The sequence below is a fragment of the Aulonocara sp. 'chitande type north' Nkhata Bay genome, linkage group LG18 (genome assembly GCF_057382095.1).
Source record: "Aulonocara sp. 'chitande type north' Nkhata Bay isolate Kocher_YH1m ecotype deep benthic linkage group LG18, A_spYH_male_GT1.1, whole genome shotgun sequence".
In the NCBI taxonomy this organism is placed as follows: Eukaryota; Metazoa; Chordata; class Actinopteri; order Cichliformes; family Cichlidae; genus Aulonocara; species Aulonocara sp. 'chitande type north' Nkhata Bay.
This window is the reverse complement of record NC_141361.1, coordinates 14,753,351-14,777,655: the sequence shown is the minus strand read 5'-3', so window position 1 is coordinate 14,777,655 and position 24,305 is coordinate 14,753,351. Positions and strand designations below refer to the sequence as shown.

Genomic DNA, 24,305 nt, shown 5'->3' with positions numbered 1-24,305 from the left:
AACGCAGAGAGGAGGCTGTGCTGTAGGTTGTGAACCGGGCGCGGTTGTGGCAGTGCGTGTCTGCGTGTGTGTGAGAGTGAGAGAGAAAGAAAGAGAGAGACGGTATCTTTCTCACGGCACTTCTTCCCTGGCTGAAGCGCCTCCGTCGTCTCCTTATGTTCCCCTCAGTGCTGCCTATCTCACTTTTATACCCAATTAATAGGACTCAACCGGTCGCAAAGCCAAACAAAAACTCGGTGGGAGAGCGCGCTGTCTGTGCGTCTACATATCGTTGCTCTAAACTTTTGTCCTGTGCTGTGATTGCCTTGGATTTTTATCCATGTATCGCAAGCCTTGCCCCCCTCCTTCTCCTCCTCCTCCTCGTCCTCCACCTCCCTCCAATAAGTCACATTAAGGATGCTATAGACGTCATCAAGTCTTCCTCCCGGAATATAATAGTACAGTTCCTTCCTCATCGATGCATCCGTCAGACTCACCCCCACCTCCCTCCGAAGATGGAAGTTTACTTTCAAACTTTCTTCTTTTTTTAAAAAAAAAAAAGAGAGAGAGAGAGAGAAAGAGAGAGAGACGCTTGTGAATGCATACATGAAATCATCAAGTTTTGATGTGACGCCCAATACAGATCAGTTCGTCAACGCCTTAACCACTACTGCTTTTCTTGTTTTTTTTTTCTTCTTTTTTTAAAATATAAAATAAATAAATAAAACTTTCACGTCACCAATAGGTTAATTACGCTTTAGTGATTATCTCTGATCTGGGAAGTGGTGCTGGTGGTTTCAAATGACTTGATGGTTTTGATGGAGGGTGATCAGGCTTCCGATGACCAAGTCCAAGGCCCCTGGGGAGTCGGGAGCTGTCCAGTGCTGAAACGACTCGTCTCAAATTGCGGCTTTCAGACTTTATATTCACTTTTCTTTTTGTTCTAATCGTTTACAATAATTGCTCACTGGATGTCGAGGGGTGGCTTTAATGGCCGTGCAATGAGAACGCTAAGGTCTAAACCTAACCTCTGGATTGTTGAAATAAACGAGGCACATAATCGGATTTGAACAACGGCTGGTGACGCAGGATGCTGGTTCGGAGAGTCTGCGTGGCCGAATAAACGATTCACGTTTTCCCAGCATTGTTCTCAAATTATCTATGTCATTACAATCTGCTGATTGATGTGTTTAAACGAAAAACGACGATGCAATGCTTTTTATATAGAACATGTGTCAAATAACCAAGAAGAAGGCCTAATCCTCTCCACCCATAGTGGACTGGTGACGTCTAATTTCGAGCTCGTGGAGAGTAAGTCGAACCTCTCTGTATCTGCAGCTTCTGAGCAATTTTCTCTTTATTGTTTGTTCTAATGCCGCAGTCAGATGATTGGAGCAAAACTTGGCATTCTTTTTTACTCCTTACATGAGACTTTTCATCTTGGAGGTTCGGAGGCCGGTCTAGCAAACTTGAATATTTTTCGTGGGGACTGGTAATATTCGCCAAATGGAGAGGTCAGGAGACGCTTAGGTTTAACTATGCACCCCCACTGAATCAGATATATAGCTCACCAACCAATTGAAGAGTTTGCCAAAGAGGGGAGACGGAGACATTCACGTCAGCGTTTTGTTTACGCTGACGCAATATGACGAAAAGAGCCAGTCACTGCGGGAGGGGGGCTATCTAGAACCTCTCCTTGATTCATATGAAGACAACAACTTAAAGCCCATGCGTTTCAACTGGAGCAGACTGCTAATATTAGGCCGGGTACAGCAGGTAGCATGCAGCTCCGTAGCCTGAGCAAACGGCGCCATCATGAGGACAGAGGACAAACACGCTGAGCCAGTCTACCGAAGTTTAGTCATCATCACAGAAGCACACAGAAGGAAAGAAAGAAGGGAGAAGTGGAGCAAATCCTCACACCAGTAATTCCTCTTCATAAAGTGTCACCTTGTTAGTGAAACAGCTTAACTGAGAGCTTCATTTAAAATTCGTGTGATTTCGGCATGACATTACAACTGAGAGGGTTATTTTGCATTTAAAACACAGACGCGTAAAATGGAGCTACTCCAGCGTGGCTTTGAATGTCACTGCACCTACAGTTTAGTGAAGGCTCATAAAGGCCAGTTTCCCTATATGGCTGACCCATAATTGAAGTACTCTTTTTTTCGAGCTGGAACCTCTGTGAGTTGCTAAACATCGGCCATCAGAATCAGAAACACACAACACCACAGAGAATCATAGATAAGGAAAAGGGATATGTGTTCAACAGCTTTTCTACAGATTTCTGTCCGATTTGTTATCCGTGGAAGATTTAAAGTGCCCAAATTCAGATTTCCCTTCAGTCCATGTTTATCTATTACATAATACAATGCAGTAATTATAACAGTTTATGTGCTTTATCAAATGTAAATAAAACCGAATTCAATGATTCAGTGATCTCAAAAGCCATATTTTGCAAAAGACCATAGAAAACAGACCACCCTATGGCAACACGTCTTCTTTTTTTTTTTTTTTTTTTAAAGTCTGTAGACAAGTGTGAACTGAGGAGACCAGTTGCTGGTCTTTGGGGAGAGAAATGTTCCATTCTTGTCTGCTATAGGATTCTAGTTACTCAACAGTCTTTGTCATATTTGTTTCATTAATTTCTTCGGTTGGTGAAATGGTCTCCACGGGATTCTTTTCTAATAGAGCCAGGTTTAGCATTCTCTTACTGAAGGCTTTCCCTGGAAAACGTAATCTGGATGCACATGTTGCTCTAAAAGTTGCATATACCTTTCAGCATTGATGTGCAGCACACATCTGGTCTTTCCAGCTGTGAAAGCTGCCAATTACAATGGACCCCCATACTATCAGAGACACAGGTTCAAATTTTACATTTCAGTTCATCTGAACACAGAACAGATTTCCACTTTTGCCTCAGTCCATTTTAAATTAGCTTTGGTCCAAAGGACAAGACGGTAGCACAAGCTTATGTTTATGTTTATTTAAAGAGATCATGTCTATTAATTAACATGAGAACTTAAATTCATCATGTAAATATGCCAGATTTAGGCTAATTTTCATCGGCATACGGCTTCTTTTTTTGCATAGAAATGCTACTTTCGACTGCTCCCTCACTCACAAGGGGTCACAGGTAGCTTTGCTTGTTTGATTTCATAGATTCTTGCACTAGATTACCTTCCTAACCCAATCCCAAAAGGTTTTATGTCTCTCTGAAAATAACAGGTATTTAGTATTGATTCTCTCAGCTCAGTTTTCTATGGTCAATAAAATATAGGTATATGAGATTTGCAAATGATTTGCAAATGATTGCATTCTCGTTTTATTCACAATATCCACCTTTTTTGGAATTGGGGCAGTACTGAACTACTACTACAATACTACTGCTATAATAATAATAATAATAATAATAATAATAATAATAATAATAATAATAATAATAATAATAATAATAATCAAAAGAAGAAGAAGAAGAAGGGTGAGGTGGGGTGGTCAGGATTATCTATGATGGATAATGGTATATTGCTCAGTGGCCTCTCCACAACAGCTTCAAACTTCCTAATCAGGTTATTTGGACTATAGCTGCCACTAGTGCAAATGCTACTCCCCCATATAATGACCTTATTACAAAAATAAGAGGAAGGCTTTCTTAAGGACATTTTGAAATGCTATTAATCTTGCATCTCCTTGCAAGCCATGCACGGCCCATTGGCTGATACCCCTGAATCAGGAGGTCAGCAATTAATGGAGGGCACCACCAATAAGCTCATAAAGAGATCAAATTAAGACTGAGCAGAACTGAGTGTAGCTTATTGCTGCAGCCCTCCTCCACAGTCCCAGTTTCTTATGTGACCCTTAGGGAAAATTAATTGCACATCCGCTGTCCTGAATGGAATTTAACCAACGTGTTTGAGCAACAGTTGTGTTTATTTCCACCCCAATAACTGGTTCGCATGATATTTAATCTGAGCATGGATGTTTACTGTAAATATTGTTCTTTTTTGTCCTGTCTGTCCCCTCACCCACAGCTGGTGACGACAGATGGCTGCCCCTTTCGGAACCTGGTTCTGCCCGAGCTTTCTCCCTGTTAAAAGGGAGTTTTTCCCTCCCACTGTCGCTAAGCGCTTGCTCCATTTGGGGGGGGGGGGGGGGTCTGATTGGTGGGTAGTGGAGTTTTCTCTGTATTGCTGTAAGGTCTTTACCTTAAAATATAACGTGCTTTGAAATGACCGTTGTCGTGATTTGATGCTATATAGATCAAATTGAATTAAATGGAATTGAATTATTTAACTTTAAAGGCTAACCGATAATAAAATATAATATTAAATCTGACCGATGAAAAAAACAAAATGTAGATATCGAGCAGTGGAAATCATTGCATGATGACAAACAGTGACCGTGCAAACTCTGAGAATCCTTGCTCGTATGCATCCGAAGTGTTTTGCAGACGGAGCCACTTTCTAGGAAAAAAGCATCTGGGGGACATGCTGTGGCGCCTGCGCACTGTGTAGTTAGAGTCAGTAGGGGTCAGCAAATCACTTGAAAATTGTTTCATCCCTTTACAGACACACTCCCGCTGTGTCTGTAGTCAGCTTTTGGTTAGGTGTTCAAGATGAAAGCCCAACATTAGCCTCCCGCTCTCCTTCCTTTTCTCATTAAATATTTTGAAATTATTTTAAATATGACTTTTTTTAAACTACCGCCTCTGTGTAAGTTTAGAAATCTTATGGAAACAATGAATATTTTAATAAGTGTTTTACACACTATGATTTTCCAGTCTGTGCTTCGCAGACAGCCTCGCTGAAACACGCAGTCTTTTACACCTATTGTTAACTCAAGTATCTGCGTGAACACACCTCTTTTAACCGTTTGTAAAACCCAGATGGCGCTAAATGCCTGCGCAATATGAACAAAGTTCAGAGGTGAACACCACGACGCGACTGCGCTTTATTTTTATGGCCAAATAATACATCTTAAAAAAAAGAAAAAGAATGAATGGAGATTGTTGGAGAGCATAACTGAAAACGCTTTAGCTGTCCGGGCAGATGGTGGGCTTTCTCCTTTACAGGGATGTCGGCCATATTGGGCACACGGGAAAACCGTTCAATAGGACACAATGATACCTTCAAGTTCTATCGGAAATAACAAAACGTCGACATGACCAGGCGTGGGCTAGATAAAAGTTTGATTTGTCTTTTTTAATGACCAAATAATTGAATTATTCAGATTAAAAGACTCTTTATCTTGTTGCAGTACAAAATATACCACGGAGTAAGATATCCGTTACACATGAGTAGTTCACTGACAGACAAAAGTAATTACTTTGAAGTTATCCTCGGTGTGGTTATTTGCTGTACTTCTGTGAGCAAGCTAAAATTCTTTGGGTTTCGTACAGTTTGACAATTAGAAGAAGCAATTTGGTGATATCGCATTTTTAAAGAAACAAAGGCCAAACATTCAGAAAAATAATGGTCAGATTAATAATAATAATAATAATAATTATTATTATTATAACATAAGCGTCTTCAATCCTCATTATAGTATACACACACAAACAAACCGCGCTATTATATATATATAGTAACACTGGATAAGAATGGATATTTATATTATGCTGCCTCTCAAACTGGAGGTCGGATTGGCGTTTGAAGTTGGGATTTGCCGATGTTCGAGTCTAATCTGAGCAAGTGAAGGCAGCATGATTCCTTCTTTGGCCTCGTCTGTTCCTCGGTCCTAGTCCGGCTATTGTTGTGTGTCTTTCGTGGCAACCCTGACCTATCGGCAGGCGGTGATTTCTGATATTTTAAACTGCTTTGCTCAGCGCCTCCACCGCCATATTAAGTAGTCTTTGTCAGCTGGCGGCGTGTCCTCGCTTTGAGGGAATTTTAATTTAAAAAAAGGATCCCAGTGAAGGGCTCAGTGCTCGTGAAGTAGTTAATCGGTATGGGACAGACGGAAGACTGAGATTCCACGTTAGTAGAGTCTGCTCGTGTCGCCCGTTTCCACTTAAGGTTGTCGACGTGAAATTGAAAACGCTGGGGGGAAAAAAGGCTCACAGGACGCATGTAGCCGACCCACCACACTGCTACGGTCGCTTTTGAGGTAAGAAACGCTCGCCAACAACTGACATTTTACGTTGGAAGTCGATTCAGCAGGGCCTCGTTGTGTTTGTGACACTTGGAGAAAGTTGGGAAGGGACCAGAGGAGTTTCCTCGCTGTGTTACATTGTCGTAAAAGCATGTTTCATTATTAATCCGCGTTTAAGACCCCGGTGGGGTGGGGGTGGGGGTGGGGGGTCGGTCCTGTGTTGGAGAGGACAGCTGTTTGGAAAGGCTCCAAAACCGTCCTGGGACAAGACGAGAGCAGAGTTGTAGCTATGATGAGAGGTATTATTTATTCATTTACATCTTGGAAATCTTTATTTCAACTACATATTTTGGTTCTTTTCATACAATAAAAGTTTACCACCCTGTCCCTATCTCTGTGCCTCACCCAGTCTCCCTCTCCACACATGCATCAGCTGTTTTAGGCCTCAGCTGTGATAGGCCTTTTAATGCAAGGCACTCATCAGATTTTTCTAAATGGCCAGTGTTTTGATGCCAACTTTGCTCTTGCGTGCTTTTATTGTGATAGTGCAGCTCTGTTCCTCAGACTTATACACACGTGTGTAAGATTTTCAGGCATGCTGCTGTGTTGGATTGTGTATGTATCCTAACATTTACTGCCCCTGACTCTGCATGTGTCTGTCGGTGTGCTTATATACTCTGGTGCCACGGTAATCCCTCTGTTAATACAGCCCCAGTTGGCTGGACAGTTGTGTCTCCTTCTCACACAGACACAAACACACACAGCTGGAATGGAGAGGGCAGTTGGTAGAGGAGTGAGGAGCACTAACAGGTGGTGTTGGCTGCGGTCCAGGAGCTTGAATTTTAACTGGGTTGAAGGATCCTTGCATACTCTTTGAGTGTCCTCATGGCACGAATGAGACTCTACACTGTCATTAAAGTTTGCTGATTAGAAGCCTCCAGTCTTTTGTGCCACAAGTGGAAAGGCTGAAGTCGTAAGGCAGCTCCACACATGTTGGCAATCTGAACAAATGTTTGGATTTTTGGTGAAAAATAAAAAAATAAAAGAGGAGAATTCACCGTGGGCAGAGGGAACAAGAAGAGCTCTTCTTTTTAATAGCTTGAAGATGGCTCTTTCTCTTTCCCAGCCTCACTCTAGCCTTTGACGGGCACAGCAGGTGGCCTCGACGGCATGAATGGATTCGGAAGGAAGTTCATCTCCTAGCTCCCCGACAGTCCCCTCCTCTCGCTGTGATTGGCAGAGATGGCAGTCTGCCCTGAAGATAAGACCGAGCTGGGCCTCAGAGAGTGTGCCAGGGCAATTACTGCGTTATGCTTTAGTAATGGGTTTTCAGGCCCTTGTATATTTTCATTGCTCAGTGCTTGTGGCTGGCGTTAAAAACCAAGGCGATTAACTTTAATATTATGCAATGGCTTTATCTTTATCAGAATGAGCAGTTTGGCTGTAGAAATAATGTTTACTTATGCATATTGCACATGCTCATTAATAACTTTTTTACGGTGCTGAAAAGATCAATGAAAAACAAATAAGCAAGGCTGGAGTGATTGATGAATTCATCTGAAGAATCTATAAAAAAATACTGAACGATTGCTGGTTTTCAAACTTTTCAGATGTGAGGTTTTTTTCTGCATTTGTCTCATTTACACCACTATGACTCAGTTTTTTCGATTTTTGTTTTCAGTGTCCAAAAAGTTCAAAAACAACTCATGTTTAAGGATTTCCAGCTGATCGGGTTAATCCACTACCTGGATCACATAACCATAAGGAAATTGGTGCACGTTTTCATCTATTCTTGGATATAGAGTATAAACATGCTTCTCTCTGTAATTGTACCTGCTCTAATAATCTGGCCCTCCAGGTATTTGAGTATTTCAATACAAAGGTTTTTCTTTATGCAATGTTCCAAATAGGGCTTCAGTCTATATTTGTCTCTATAAGTTGTGAAATAGTGGTCAGTACTGCTCTGTGCCAAGTTTCACTCTCTGGTCACTTCCATGTTATTGTTGTCAGATGACATTTGCAAACATTAATGCCTTTCTTTTATTTAAAATGAATAAATAAGTGTCCTTCCTGAGTTATGACCAGTTTGTTTAACCACGATCTCCATTAGCAGCATTAGATCCATTAGATCAGCCTCAGGTTAGCTATTTTTAGCTTAGCTATTTATCCTGGGGTCCCTACACACATAATCCAACAATCGCAACATGCAAACAAAACAAGCAGGTTCTTTGTATAAAAAGAACATTTTAATTTAAACAACTAACTTATATCTATTGCTTTGGTTCCAAGATCAGGGCTTTAAGTTTGCGTTCATATTCACACAGTATATTTACATCCTGTGTCCATCAGCTGTCTTCATTATCCATTTGTTAATACTGCTTTAACAGATATTTAAACTGATTTAACTTGTGAGAACATTGCCGTGCACATCATGCAGATTCATTTTGAGCTATTTGTAACTTATTTATTCCTTTTGTTGAAGCACTGGAACAGATCACACTAATGCATTTTATAACCTCGTGTCATTCATTTTAAAGCTCTTCTAATGACTGACAAACCTCCACCTGTTTTACTTACATTATTATCAGACTATGTTAATTTACAATCCACCATTATATCAAATAGTTTAGTTTTCTTCGATAGGAACATTCTTAACACTCAGGTGGTAACATTTAACACCAGTTTATTATCTGTCACACAATCTTCTACAGCCTTCAACTCCTCATTACGTGTTTCCTTTAACTTATCGGTTGACGCTATAAATAACTCTTGAGTCATCAGCATATATAGCAATCTGAGCCTATTTTAATAAGATCATTAATAAAAAGACAAAATAATAATGGTCCCAAACAGCTACCTTGGTTACTCCACACATTACATGTCTTGTCTTTGACAGACCATTAAATTAAATAATCTGCCTACAATTTCACAGACAAAAGTTATGTTATAGCTGAAATGAGTGTGCTGACCTGGAAGCAGTACATATGTTATCACTGCAAGATAACATCAAGTATTATTCAGGCATTTACAGCTACCATCTGAGCCTTTCAGTGACAAACACAGCACTTTTAGTCTGACATGGACAGTTGTCTAGTGGGATTACACTGCAGTCATTTTATAGTTACCCATTATAGCAATCTCAATCACTACCAATGCAAGCAGTTGTGGTCCAACCAGATTGGAACCAGTTAGAAGAAACCTGGTTTATACAATGTTGATAAGCCTGTAAGCTACCAGAATACTTTGCCTTAAAAGCTGTCAGAAACAGAGACTGAACGATGAAAACCTTTGCTGATAGCTTTCCGTACTTGAGTGTTTTTTTTTTTATATAGACTTACACTCTATTCTGGCTTACATATTCTGACTTAATATACAAAGTCTTACACTCTGAAAAAACACATCCTCTGTTGAGCTCCGGTCTCTGGTATACACCCTACAAGCCCAGTCTGCGTCACAGAAATGTCCCAAGTGACTGCAAAGTTTGCGAAAGGCAGTTGTGTAAGGGTCAAAGTCTTCTCCAAAGTTGCGTCATTCGCGATCTGTCACCTCAGTAGCCAGAGTAAGGAGCTTCATCTCACAGGACATAATGCATGAATATCGCATTTATACAGAGCTGTACTGAACCATTTTTCTGAGAGCAGACATGCTGGAATTTGTTTTGTTTCTTTAAAAAAAAAAAAAAAAAAAGCCCTCAAATAATTAAAACCAGTTTGTCCATTAGGATTGAGTTTGTTTTCTTTTCGTTTGACAGATCTGAGATTTAGCATGACGTTTTCTTTTCCCTGTTTTTGCTTAGTTACTCTGCTTACAGTTTCTGCCTGATATTTGCATCAAATTGCTGTACTGACTGTATAACTGGTTATCTCTTGTGTGGTAGCTCGCTGACTCGTGCCATTATAACAAGTATAAGGCTAACAGTTTGTAATGCTGGAATTTTTCTTAATTTGAATGTTGATGCATGCCAGCCGCAGCAAATAGCTTCCCGCCTGTAGTGCAGCTTCATTGTTGTATTTTCCCCTCTGGGAAGCAGCAGCCTGTGTCTCCTTAATCTGCATCAGCATCACTGGTAGTCTGGCACATAGCATTGCATGTCGCATGTCCCTGGATACAGTCTATTGCCAGCATTTGTTTGAACACATACCAGTCGCTGGGAGTAAAGTTATTCATAAATATGCGTGGGAGTATCTGGATAAGTATATTTCCCTTTCTTCTGTTATTCCACACAGTGGTGGTTGTTTGAAGTGCAATGCAACTAATCAGTATTGTCGTTCTTTATTATTGCACCATTTGTTTTCTAAATTAACATATTTTTCATTCCTGTAAATGGTCCGTTTGATCTGAAGGAAGATCAATAAAATTGAATGAACGTGAAGGGTTATGGTAAATATAAAAAAAAAAATACCATTCAATTAATGTTGTTGACCTAAGTGCATCAAAACTTCAAGCACTGCCATGGTAATCAATGTCCAAATCAGTGCTTCAGTTTTTTTGGGTTTTTTTTAATATATGTACTTTACTAAAGAAATCAAAGAGACCACAAAAGAACTCACAAAAAATCCTCGAACATGATTTATAATGCATCAACATTATTAAGGTCACTTTATTGATCATGTTTGACGCAAGCTGTGATGACACCACAGCTCAGTCACCACGTATACAGCCGCTGAGGGTGTGCCATACTCACTGTAGTGTTCTTCTGAGTGATGGGTGTCGCCACTCAGACTTCTATACAGCATAAGTGCTGGTCTAGGAGAAGAAAATGTCAAAAAAGACAAGCAAAGAAAATCAGAATTTGTTTTTTTTTTTTCCTTTAAAGAATTCTCCGGAAAGTCTGATCTTCTCTGGAAATCAGAGGTTCTGCGCTATCGCTGAGGTGGTGGTTTAAAAACAACACGACCAGCTGGAACAACAACAAAGCCTGGCACGCACCAGCGGATGTGGGGCCACCCTTTGTGGCGCTGTTTGGCAACATTAGTGGGTAGTTTATTTCAGACAACATTTAATGATAGGCGAGACCACCACAGCTATCATCTGCCAACAAGTGACACTTGTCAAAATAACTTGTCTGGATACAGTCTATAAAAGAAGCTACTTTTAACTGCTCGCTTATTCACAAAGGATCACCGCAGCAGGCAACTCTGTATGTTTGATTTGGCAATTTTTTTTTTTCTTTACGCTTGATGCCCTTCCTGGTCCAACTGGAATTATTTCCAGTTCTTACCTAAAAGGAATTTATAGGTTACAAATCTACAGGAAGTTTGGCAAGTAATCACAACAGCTTTTGCTAATGCAAACTAGGACTGCAACTAATGATTATTTTGGTAGTCGACTAGTGTGCCAACGATTGTTTCAATAACTCTTATCTCCACTTCTTGTGGGCAAACCTCTTGCACCAGGCTCCACTACCTCACCTCCTCAAGTCTGCTCACCTGTGAATGTCACCCTGTTGTCTCGTCCCACAGCAAATTAAAATAATGACTCACGAACATTTGAATTTGAAAATTTAAAAATAATCTAATGTAATTGTAACATTTCTCAATAGGACATGCTTAATTCTAATTGTACTATGATTGCATTCTCTTTAACGACTAATCAGTACACAATAAAAATATAGTTCAGATTACAGGTTTAGCAGTATTACTGCTGTTTGTAAGCACTGCTTCCATCTTGGATGGTGATGTCCGTGTTGGTAGGGTGTCTTTGAATTTTCAAGTTGGAAGTTTTTGGGGATTGTTCCAGTTGAATATTCTAACTCATAATGCCATAGATCATAGGCTCGTTACATATATGATGTTGCCCACACCTATGCTGATGTGTAGGCAAAAAACTAGCCAGAATTGAATAGGAAGAATCGACGGTGCTGAACAGGCTAATCACAATAGTTGAGGGCTGTGCTGACCTGACGTGTAATCACGGTTCTCTATAGGAGCGCGTCAGGTTACAGCATAGAGTTCAGAGGGTTTTGTGGTTATGTCATAGGTCACAACGTAGGTTTCACGCTGTAGCAAAACTTGAGCATAGCTCTTTTGCTAGCTGCTCCTGTTGTTAAACTGTAGAACAAATAGTTCTGCCTGTAAAGCACTGCAGTGTTGCTGATTATCTAGTAAAACTTTTTGAGACAGGATCAGGCCGATGCCAGATCAGCATGCCCAGTTTTGTCAAAATCGCTGTTATGTTATGTTTTTGAGAAACTATGGGACTAAGACGTCCTTTGTGAGCTGACAAAATACTCCCATTTCTTAAATAAAAAAAAAAAAAAATTATAGCTCAGCTTCACGAAAAATTGAGTTTTTTAGAATGTATAGTTTGCACAGGGCAATAACACAATGGTAGCATGCACTATACATTATCCATCTTAAATCAGATCATGACCCAAATCACTGTATGGGCTTGAGGCACCATTTACCGTGCCCCTTGGAACCACCAGATAAATGGCACATTTCTTTCAGCTAAACTCATTGTGTGTGTAACAGCCTCATTTAGGAAGCCATCTGAGAGAAGATACAGTAATCTGCCTGTAATTTGATTTGCTGTGAAGGCGATTTAAGCTGTCATTGCTGTTGGCAGATTTGTCACACTAGAGAAAACACTGGTAGTAATATTTATCTTTGTGACATGCATTATCGGGCTTTTTTTTTCCTTTTACAAAACTGCAATTGATGTATAGTACAATGATTTGGCTAAGCTGTTGTAATGATACCATTTTCTATTCATGCCAGTTGTACTTGTAAATGTTTGTCTATGAGGCCATCTGGTTGTTTTGAATATTTAATTGGAGCATTTGATTGATAGTTGGCTGTTGGGTGCCACTGTAAGAACAGTTCCGGGCCCTTATAAGCTTTTGTGCTGTTGGTGTTGTAGGAATATGCATGGGATCGTATAGTTCGGGGGATTCTGATGTGATCTGTGGGGGAGCACCACAAAATCCTTTCTCTTTGTCCATAACAAAAGGTGGGGGCAGACAAAAGAGAAAGCCAGAGGGAGAGGTGAAGTTTCTGCCTTTTCTCAGCGCACATTTCCCAGTTTTAAGTTTTAAAGAAAAACTGGGTGGTTCATTTGTTATGTGACACCCCCCCAAGAAAGAACTGAACCAGAATATGATGGACAACTCCAATGATGTTGGGGCATATTTTGACACGGACAGTAGAAAAGCCAGTTCCAGTTCTAAAGGAATCACATTCCACATGTTTTTAAGGCATCGTTGAAGATTTGTATTTGATAAGTTGCTGCTGTGTTATGTCTAGATTCTGCTTCAAGCCAATTCTTGAGATCTAAAGTGAAACTTGTGGCTGTTGAGCCAGTTTGACATTCGGGCTTGCTCAGGCTTGTTATCCATCCATTACTGTCTTAGAGAGCAAATAATATGAAATCATAATGGTATAAACAGCAAAGGTTGTTTAAACATATCTGTGACTTTGGGAACAAAACGGTAGTCTTCACAAGAGAAAGCCATGTTTTTGTCTAGATTTTTTTAAATCTGTTTTTATGTTGATACAGTGATCCATACTGATTTAAATTGATTTGGTCTTCATCTTTCCAGTTATTGACCCTTCATCTTAAAGTAGACATGCCACTTGCATTCTTCTTCATCAGTTTTTATGCTATTAGCGGCAGGCTAAAGTGCTGCTTCCAAAACAAACAGAATTTTGGATGTTTTTTCAGAAATGTTTTCACAAATTTGTTCCAGGTCAGCTCTAAGGTTCTGCACTTTGTGTATCGGACAGATGAAGCAGCACGTTTTGAAAAAAGGTGGGGAAGTGAAACAATAGACCAAAAAGGTTGTGCAATGGGGAAAAAAGTATAACAAATTAGATAATGATATGTTAGTCATAGTTTCTGTCAACAACCATTTTTTTTCCTAACTCAAACAAGAGGATAACTAAATAAAAACTAATGCACAAGGACAAAAAATATAATGTAATGTATCAAGACTTGTCAAGGCCAACATGTTCTGGAGAGATGAGATCCAAACAGAACTAATTAAGTGTTGTAGAAAGGCGGGACGAGTTTGGAATGGATCCAATCAGAAGTAACACTTCCCGTTTCTCATGAAAATGTGACAAAATGCCAACGAAAATAAGATTCCTAGTATTTAGCAAATCTGACTGGTAAAAATCTGACTTTTACTTCTTTACTTGATCTTGTGATTAAGAGTTGTGCAACAGTTTGATGTTGTGTGTTGTTTTATGAATGAGAAGGAACCCAGAGCTTCCAGAGAAAAAACACAGAAGTGGGGAGTATATGCAAGCGCGTCATCAATGTTCAAAAGTCAGTATTGATAAGTTATGGAGGTGCATTAGTGCACATGGCATCTTTATACATCTGTGGAGGCTCCATTATTGCTAAACAAAATCATGGACATCATAAAAGAGAGGCATGTGACTTTAAATGTGAGTTATGTTTTTGTTGGTAGAAAGTCAGTAAAAGTATCAAGTGTTTGGGTTTTTTTGTTTTGTTTTGTTTTTTATAGTCTATTTTGGGTGAATATGTCTTGGTAACCAATGAAGTGCCCAGAGCTGGTTCGAGATATTTGCCAAACTGTGAGGCTTGCACTTGAAGGACTTCAACAATATAGGTTTTCCGAGCAGCTTATTCTGCCAATTGTGTGGTTTCTTTTTCAGGAAAGGCCTAGGAAGATGATGTCATTCATTACAAAAACACAACTCCATTGCAGAGCAGGCTGAGTGCTGAACTGACCTGGACACAGCTCAGATCCATCACACATTAGAAACATTAAGAGCATTAAAGGGGAGGCCTAAACGGCAAATGTACATTTTGGTGGCATCAAAATAAAAATCATTGTTCCCATAAAATCCACTTGGACCTGTTTTTTTTTTTTTGGTCAGCTTGCTAGCAGTATAGAGTTTCTGCATTGAAATATCTGCGTAAGTATTTTGTTATACTAGTAATTTAGTAGACAAATTTTAAAAAATGAATCTGGAGAATATTATTTTCTATCCCAGCATATTTGGTTTTCCAAAACAGTTTTCTAATCTAGTTTTTATTTTTTATTTTTTGCATTTGATAATAACCGACTTTAACTAACTGCCAGTCGTAGTGCTGCCGTGCCCACACAGCTCACATGCTGCTGTCACCAGCTGGTTATCTCGTCTGTGCTAAAACTTCTGTTAGCTAGACCTCCTTCTGCAGTGGATGTCTGGATTCTGAGAAGCAGCTGACTCATCCTCGTGATTTCTAGTAATATATGTCATTATAATTGTCATATTTGCATTTGATTTCTTCTAACATTGTTGCTCCAGACACATAAATAGAATTTAACTGTACAGTATAAATATAAATATTGATTGTTTCAGGTCTGATTCTTCTTGCTCAGCATTAGCTTTCCGTGAGTCCTGTTTATTTGTTCCGAGAAAGTCAGTTGGTCCCAGTTTGATGAAACAAATTGGGCGTCTAATGTCTTTTGCTTGCTTTGTTGTTTATTGTCGCTGTCGACCTTTAGCTGGATTTTAAGTAGAAAGGCTCAAAGGGTTAACAGCAGTAACGCTCTAGGTCTCAGTGCAGTGTAGCTTTTGATTTTGTTGCTGATATAATCGCTGCCTTGCTGCTTGCACATTGCGATTGCGATCAGGCTGTGTTGGGCTCCTTTGGCGCTATTCCCAACAGTCGGCATGTTTTCAATCTTTTATTTACTCTGTGGTGCAGAGCTGCACTGAGCTACACACAAAGAGAAATGTGCAGTCGTTGTGTTAGGGCTCATTTATTCATAGAGAACAACAAACGGGCCGAGCAGGGGATTTGTGCTGCAGTTTCTTTGTCGGGTGTTTTGTTACTTAATGGGAGGTGACTGCTGAACAGTGTTTCTTTAGCTTCAAGGCCACTTAACCTTGGAGCCAAAGCTCAGAGCCACCAAAGCTACAGCCTAACCTCTTAGCACAGAAGAATAACTTCACCTGACTCAGCCGCTCACATATTAAGTGCTATAATCCTTAACTAGCTTCAGAACAAAGATACTAATTCAAATTGGAACATTAAAAGAGATTTGATGTACTTATATAACCCTTAATTAGGCTTAAATTGTGGTATGTTTAGGGTTATTATTATTATTTTCGCTTACAGAAATACTGAAGTTTATTCAGGCTTTTGAAAGTCTGCAATTTCCAAATTACAAGATTCACACTTTTAATGATAACTCGCACAGCTAATGTCTTAACAAGCTGGAGGAGAAAAAAAGATCACTTAAAGTTTAGTCAACCAGTCATGTTCCTCGCAAATGTAGTCAACTGTAGCTAATTAACTGAAACGCTGCAAGCTTGCGAAAGTTTCTTTAGTCAGAAGTACCACTTTTGTTCCATTTTAATGACTGAAGAACACTTTGTGAAGTTGAGTGAAAGAACAGCAATTTGCACATAGTTATCAGATTTCAAGTGTCTTCAAACCGCGTCATGTGGTCTGGAATACAAAGATAGCGTTGCGGTAGAGAACAACTGGAAATCCTAATATCTGAGACACTGAAAACTTTTGTGAATTTTTTTGGCTTCAGATACGGTATAAACAATGAACCCATTATGTTAATGTTACAGATCTGATAAACACACTATTAAAACATTTACAGCCCGTGCAGCCGTAGGTCACACACCAATGAAAAAGTTTACCCATGTGATTTAAGCCAACCAAAACAGAAAACAAGGCAAACACTCAACCATAATCCAGCATTTGAACACACATTATCTTTTTTTCTTTGACATTTGAATGACAAGTTAAAAGTAAAATCAGCGACTAAAGCTAAAGATGCTTCGATCCAGCTTTTTTTCAGTTTCCCACCCAGTACCAGTTACATTGGCTTTTAGTATCTGAGAATGTGACGTGATGGTTTTAAATTGATGAACTGTAGTTCTCACTGTGAGGAAGGGACTGTGACTCATTCTTTTAGGACGTGCACTGAACCAGCGTCCTCCTCCCTTCTCCCTCAGTCTCTCTGACCGAGTGTAATGAGCGCAAAGTGTGACGGGAAAAACAACCATGATCTGATATCTTCATTCATGCCAACTCACTTTGGCCACAGCTCTGCCGTTTACCACTGATCCCTAACATAATTATTGTTAGTATTATCAGAGAGTATATGCGATTATACAGTAGATTCTACAAACGATTATCCATTTATAATGACATATTATAAAAAAACAGTACTTTTGGATACATGTGGTTAGAACAACTTATAATGATGTATAAATAAATATAACATCTTTTTATGAAGCTGAATCTGTGTATTAGATTGGCATATTTATTTATACCATATAAATATATTATAGGTTGCATAATCAAAACAGTTATATAAAATGAGATGGATAGTGTTTGGAATTAATTTGGAATTAATTGATTAACTTGGAGAGGGTAGTGATTAGATTATGTTTTTGTGAATATGATGGATTTATGATTTTTTTGTGTGTTATCACATATTATTTATGTGTGAATTGAAGATTTGACTGATTGAAAATGTAGTTTTTCCCCAAGTAATTTTATCTCCACCAAGTGCTGATTGATTAAACCCGTAACAGTTGTATGCAAATCCTTTCAGCATTAACGGTATCATAAGGGATGAGTGCACACTTCAGCTATTCTGTTACAAATACCAATGTGACCCTTCACTTACGGGCACTTGAAACTATGTTGTAACATTTTACAAATGCCAGGATATGAGTCACTGAAACTGGAGCAATCTTGGAGTTGAGCATCCATCTGCTGTGTAGTGGCAGCTTGTTTCACTCTGCTGCCACGCGCATGTGCGCGCGCACATGCACTCGACCTGCATACACACAAGTAGTTTGACATAGAGGTCAAAGGTGAGAAAAATGAGTAAACAGAGCAGGCACTGTAGAGGATGCTGTCAACCCTTGACAACGCACACGAGCTCTCATACTCAGACACCGAATACGTTTCTTTGCGATCACACACTCTCCTAATTTGAGCCCAGATCATACGCTGTGCAGACTAGACTGCTAAACTGCCATGTACATGCTTTTATATATCTTTATCCCAGCATGCATTTCATGCACAATGCGAGCATCCAGTTTACTGCTCCAGGGCAGGTGTGGTTGGTATGCTTGCACTGAGTACAGTCATTTAAAAGTTCCTTTTTGGGGCTTATTGGGAACTTATTCTGAAGATATGAGCCAAAATATTACTTTTTTCAAATATCCCATAATGTGACTGTATAAACAGATACAGGTCCTCACAATTTGAGTAATCCCTGGACCACACACACACATTACTAACTCACTGAGTCATGTGTATCAGTAAGCCTGGGAGGGAAGAGCACCAGCTCTGAATGCCAAAGGGCTTTTTCTCCCTTTCAAATCTGTGTCAGTGTAGTGTGAACACAGGGGAGAGATGCCCGTAGGCTGGAATCGTTTCTTGCTGTGCAGCCTTGACAGGTTTTGTCGGGACTTGTAAAGTCACGTGAGGTCACTCCTTGTTTTCTGTATGCTAGAGTCAGGCTGAAACCCTCCAAAATGCTTTAGGCTAATGATGAACAACATAGTAGTTTCTGTTCATTTGTGTCATTCAAGTTCAGCCCTCATGACAAAGCTTATTATCAAGTCAACATTTATGGTGTTTAGCATAAATTTCTTTTATCCAGCGAGAAGGATGGTGGCACATGTTACAGATATTTTTCACAGATTTGTACTTTGTTTTTGTTTTTTAAAATTTGCCTAATTTGGACACATTTTTTGGAAATTATATCATTTGTGTTTCATATTTTATAGTTAACAGCATTGCATTTACACCACAAGGGTGACAAAAGCATCTTTAACCCAAAGCATCTTTCTTGGGCTACTGGTATCCTGGTATTTGATCGTCAAATCTTCCTCTTCCTCGCAGGCTTGACGATGGGTTGTGTCAGGAGTAAAGAGGACAAGGGCCCGGCTCTGAAGTACCGACCAGACAACTCAAATGCCACTCCGGCCAGCTCGCTCCTGGGCCACTATGGGCCCGAGCCTACAATGATGGGTCATTCACCTGCTATGAATGCTCACAACAACAGCTACAACAGTCATGCTGCTGGCCTCACACCCTTTGGCGGGACGTCTTCAGTCATGACACCCTTTGGCGGTGCCTCCACCTCCTTTACTTCAGTGGCTGTGAACAGTCCCTTTCCCAGTGTCATCTCAGGTTAGTTTGTGGTGAATCAACATATTCTGTATTCATAGATTTATGTATTAGAGAAGCTATAAATGAATGACTTGAACAGCTTTCCTTTCTATTGTGTGATGCACAAACTGTTGTACAACTTTAGAATAAACTCAGTTGATCATTTGTTATGCAGAGGACGTTATAAGCAGCAGATGTTATGCAAATGAGACATTTGAAACGAGTCAGCCAAAACATCATTGCTGAACAGAAATCCAAAATAGGTCTGTATTATGGGAAGCAATGCAGAGGCATGGCCTCTCCTGAGCCAAGAAAAACAATAACATGGACTGGATTGAGTGGCTTTAGTAAATGCAAATTGCATATTGAACGTTTTTATTTCCTACACTAGTTAGACTTAGAATGACTTTAGAATTAAGGGTGTGTCGGTCATAGAATGACTCTGAGTGGATTTATATTTAAATTATGCAGGAAATGTATGCAACAAAGTATAATGTTGCCTCCTAAAGCACGCACACATCCCTCATTCCCTTCATGGCTCTTTCACGATGCTGTGGCCTGAGGGGCTCCTATGCATCTAATACAGCCCTTTTAATTTTCTCTCCAAGATAAACATATCTGAGTCCCGTTGTCTCTCTGCACTCCATCATTTGTCAGTTCTTTTTATTGTGAATAAAAAATTAAATGACCTCCCTTTAATTTGAGGTGATGCCACTCAGTTTGAGAACGCTAGGAGGAATATTCTGCTTCCCTGATGAATTCTTAAAAATAAATCAGAGCTGAGAGAGCCAGGTGTATATGCAGACCACCTCTGGTGGTATAGCAAGGAAAATAAATATCTGAAACAATATTTCACCGTGTTCTGCCATATTTCCATCTTACCTTTGTATTAATCTGTAATTTAAGGCTGTAACAAAGAGCGATCAAAATGAGTGTGTGTTTAGAGGAATCAGGCGTTTAAATTTCTCTCACTTTCAGGTGGTGTAACGTTTTTTGTAGCATTGTACGACTACGAAGCGAGGACGGCAGACGATCTGTCTTTCAAAAAAGGGGATCGCTTTCAGATTATCAACAACACGTGAGTATATTTGCTTTTTACACTGACAAAATGCTAGGCGGATTTGTGTGTGTGTGTTTAATCCTTCAGTGTATTCAGGTCTGATATTAAGGCCGAGATCTGTCTGGGTTAATGGGTTCCTTTAATGGGCCATCTGTTTACTGTCCATTGATTTTTCTCTTGCCAAAGAAAAACATGCAGTTAAATTTATGACATTATACCAAAAAAAGGATGCTTATTATTGGCGCTTTGATGATCACTGAAGGTCAAGCTCATTAGAGTATTGACAAACCAATTAGCTTTGTAAACCAATGCTCATTTACTTCTTTTGATTTTATTTTGTGGATTACTCAAGTCTTGAATTTGACAATTCAGTATCAGTCATGTTAGTTCTCATAGTGCTTTGTAAGGATATCATGATTTGGAAGGAGAAATATGTCACTCAATACCTGCCGCAGCAGCTTTACCTTGTACCCCACATGTGCTCAGGTGTGAAAATAGGCGGCGTGCCAAGTGCTCTGCTTTTCTTGTTTGTCACGTTCCACGTCCCATCCTACCACTGTGTGTGTCCACATTGCTTTTGCGGTGATGAAAATGCCATCTGCTTCTAGAGAAGAGGTGGGACGAGTACAGATTGGCTAAAGGTTTTCAGACAGATTCTCTCTTCCTTCACTTTTAATTTAAGCTCCACATCTGCTGTTAAACACACTAGTAATTGTGGCTACTTGCTTATTTTAGCGTTCTAGAAAATTTTGATTCTTTTCCAATCAGTTTTACTTGTTTTTTTTTTTTTTTTTTTTAAATAATAGAAAAAGCATATATAACATTATATAGGGCTTTGGAGTTGATATAACGGCCCAATGTATTGTGGGACTGCGGCGCCATATTTGCAGGTCACGAATCAAAACAAGCACACTGTGGTGGACGATTGCTAGAACCATGCTTAAAAGCAGCTCAAAAGAAAAGGGATGGGATAGAGACTGATTGCGTCCGGATGCGAAGAGACGATACTTGGAAAAAATAGAGTGCGTTGGTAATGTGGACACGTATGAAATATGGCTGTGGAGTAGAAACCCTGATGACCTACCGCCATTGCCCTACCCTGATACCTTCTCGTACCTTGTATGTCAGGGGTGGGCAACTCCAGGCCTCGAGGGCCGGTGTCCCTGCAGGCTTTGGATGTGTCCTTGAACCAACACAGCTGATTTAAATGGCTAAATTAGCTCATGCAGTTCTCCAGAGGCCTGGAAACGAACTAATCATGTGATTCAGGTGTGTTGACCCAAGGTGAGATCTAAAACCTGCAGGACACTGGCCCTCGGGGCCTGGAATTGCCCACCCCTGTTGTATGTGGAGTCGGTGCATACATGGCGAACCAGTTTCGGAATTATAAATCTCTGGAGGCACACATCCAATTTACAAGATTTCAGGGTTCAAGATTTGGCTGTTTTTAAGCCTCCGCGTTGTGAGTACGTTGTCATTCAAACAAAGGTAAGTCAACTTGAGTACTGTGAGTAAAACGCGATTGATTTCCCCCCTCCCTCCGTAGATTAGACATTTATTAATGAACTGCACAATCTCCATATCATATTGTGTGTGTGCAATTATTGTCACTTAAAGTCAGGATTTGTTTCATCCATTTCATAGGCTGGTTTGCCTGCAATAACGCCAAATAATTAGCAAAACATAGATCCTCAAAATCACTCATTAGGATGTTTGTTCTATTAGGCTATGACCTCAGAGCACATTGAAAATAAAACTAATAGGCTATAAAGAGCAATATGAACTTATATGAACTTACTGGAATGAAATGATGGAGCACACCAACAGATATCTGGGGATAATAGAGAACTGGATATCAGGTTGTCTCACTGCTGCTATCCAGGCTTGACGCCTTCGTTTGGTAACATCCGATACTTGAGATCCCACATGTTGCTTCCAGGAGGGGAAAGAATGAAAAGGTAGACCATTTTCAAGCTTATTCCCTTGCCGGTCATGCAATCTAACATTACAACCGACCACACAGCAAGTACGACCCATAGCTGATGTTATCCGTGTGCTTTCGCTCCGCTCAATTGTTAGCTTTTTGTTTGGCCTGCAAATATGGCGCCTCAACCAAAAATCCTGGCCACGCCCCCTCCCACAATGTCATGCTCCAAAGCCTTATAATGTTATTGAGGCGTAATTGAACTTTTCCTTAACAAATTACTTTCCCATTTTCTGCCAGTGACTTCCCTCAAAAAGTAGTTCAGTCAGGACCACTTCTGTTAGGACTCACAGGTCACACAGACCTGGAAACCAGTCCATCGCCTCCCACGGCAACCTCTGGTTGCTAAGGAAACTTGTGGTGATAGTGCAATTTCAAAAAGAACAATGCAAACTGGAAAAGATAAACGCTCACCATCAAAGTAAAAGCTGTGCCTCCCTTCTGAAACTTTGAAGTCAAACGGCCTCTGTTCCTGCTTTATGCCTCACGTTTCAGTTTCACTATCACTTGCCGAGTAGTTTGAGTGTTTGCAGACAAGTTGCAGTCTTCCATGAAAACTACTAGCGACCAGAGCAATTGCTAGAAAATTTTTGGTGCAGCACCACATTATCTCTTTGCGAACATTTTCACACTACCAGCCGCCATCAACCGGTCAGGAATACATTTGCAGCTTATGGTTAGCAGTTGGTTGCCGACCAATCTGGTCTGTGTAACTGGGGTTTTAATTAAGTAATGCATGCAAAGGAAGAGCTGGGTTAAGGGTGGGTTCCAAATGGGTTTGCATCAACAGCAGTAACTGTAGGTGATCTTGAGTTATTTAAATATTGCTTCCTGCTGAGGTTAGCTGTTATCAGCTGATCGCAAGCTGAGCTTGACTTCCTGTTTTGACTAAATGCTTAATATGTGGTCTTTGTGTCACATCACAAGTCTTTGTCAGTTGTTTGCAATTAAAATAAAGAAACTCAAACCCTTGAAATTTATTTTAAACATGTTTTTATCATCTGTACAAGTAATTTTTTTTCTTTTTTTTACAAAAAAGCTAATTTTAGTCATCATTTATTAAATAATTTTGTATTCTTGATCTGTTCATTTAATACTATATATAATATATCAGTTATTTAGTTTCAGTTGATTTAAAAAAAAAAAAAAAAACTAAAAAAACACCAACAACATTCAGCATCTGAACTCCACCCACATTTTGATGACTCAGACTGCTGACGTCTTTGGATGATGTATAATCCTACCTCTCTCTGTCTTTTTTCCCCCTTTGTATGCTTTCATACCAGCTCCCTTTCTTTTGGAGTAGGATAGTTTTTTTTAAGTCACACTTTTGTGTTTGTATTATGTGGTTCTGATTTCTAATTTACTTCTCTCTTCAGGGAAGGCGACTGGTGGGAGGCGCGCTCCATCAACACAGGGCAGAAAGGTTATATCCCCAGTAACTATGTGGCTCCAGCAGACTCCATACAGGCTGAAGAGTAAGAACTCACACAATTGCCTTTCCAAACATAGTATCTTTGCCTCTCTCTGTCATCCAACAACTTTTATTTCCACGTCTCTTTTTTTTTTTTTCTTGTCCCTTCTTGTTATTTTCCCGTTCCTCACCCAACAGAGAGTCTAAACAATGAAGCCATGTATTGTCACAGGAGCCGATGGCGTTCTCTTTTCTGTTCTTCTTGTGTGACAGAAACATTGTGCTGCTTTTACACAGTTGTGGCCTAGTTTCTCTTTTAGCTGTTGGCCATTTTCACATTTTCACTTATGTTTGAGGTTTAAACTGCTCATTTAAATTAAAAAAAAAACTGGGTAAACCTGCCCAACTTTGCCTTTAGCATGAAAAATAACTTACTGTGACTGAGTTTGCAGGATTTTAGTATATGAAGCAAAAAAAAGAAAAAGAAAAAAAAACTCATTTCTTTGATTGAACTTCGCAAAGTAAGCCTTACAAACAAGAAAATTTAGATTTTTGTTATTTACATCTGGGAGACAAGTGGAAAATAGAAAATATACCATGGAATGGCTGTTCCAGCAAATTCATCCCAGGGTCAGACCGTGCGATGTTCAGAGAAATTGCAAACAAAG

General features: G+C 39.7%; 1 protein-coding gene across 1 annotated transcript in view; it reads left to right on the top strand.

Annotated features, from left to right (window-relative positions):
- Positions 1–5,688: 5,688 nt before the first annotated feature.
- The window catches only part of yes1 (YES proto-oncogene 1, Src family tyrosine kinase), a 33,944-nt gene continuing 15,327 nt past the window's right edge, over positions 5,689–24,305 (top strand). Inside the window, exons 1-4 of the mRNA XM_086273369.1 lie at positions 5,689–6,084; positions 18,910–19,200; positions 20,158–20,257; positions 23,603–23,701. Of these exons, the coding sequence (XP_086129495.1) occupies positions 18,918–19,200; positions 20,158–20,257; positions 23,603–23,701 (482 nt within the window). The 5' untranslated portion in view covers positions 5,689–6,084; positions 18,910–18,917. The remainder of the gene's footprint in view (positions 6,085–18,909; positions 19,201–20,157; positions 20,258–23,602; positions 23,702–24,305) is intronic.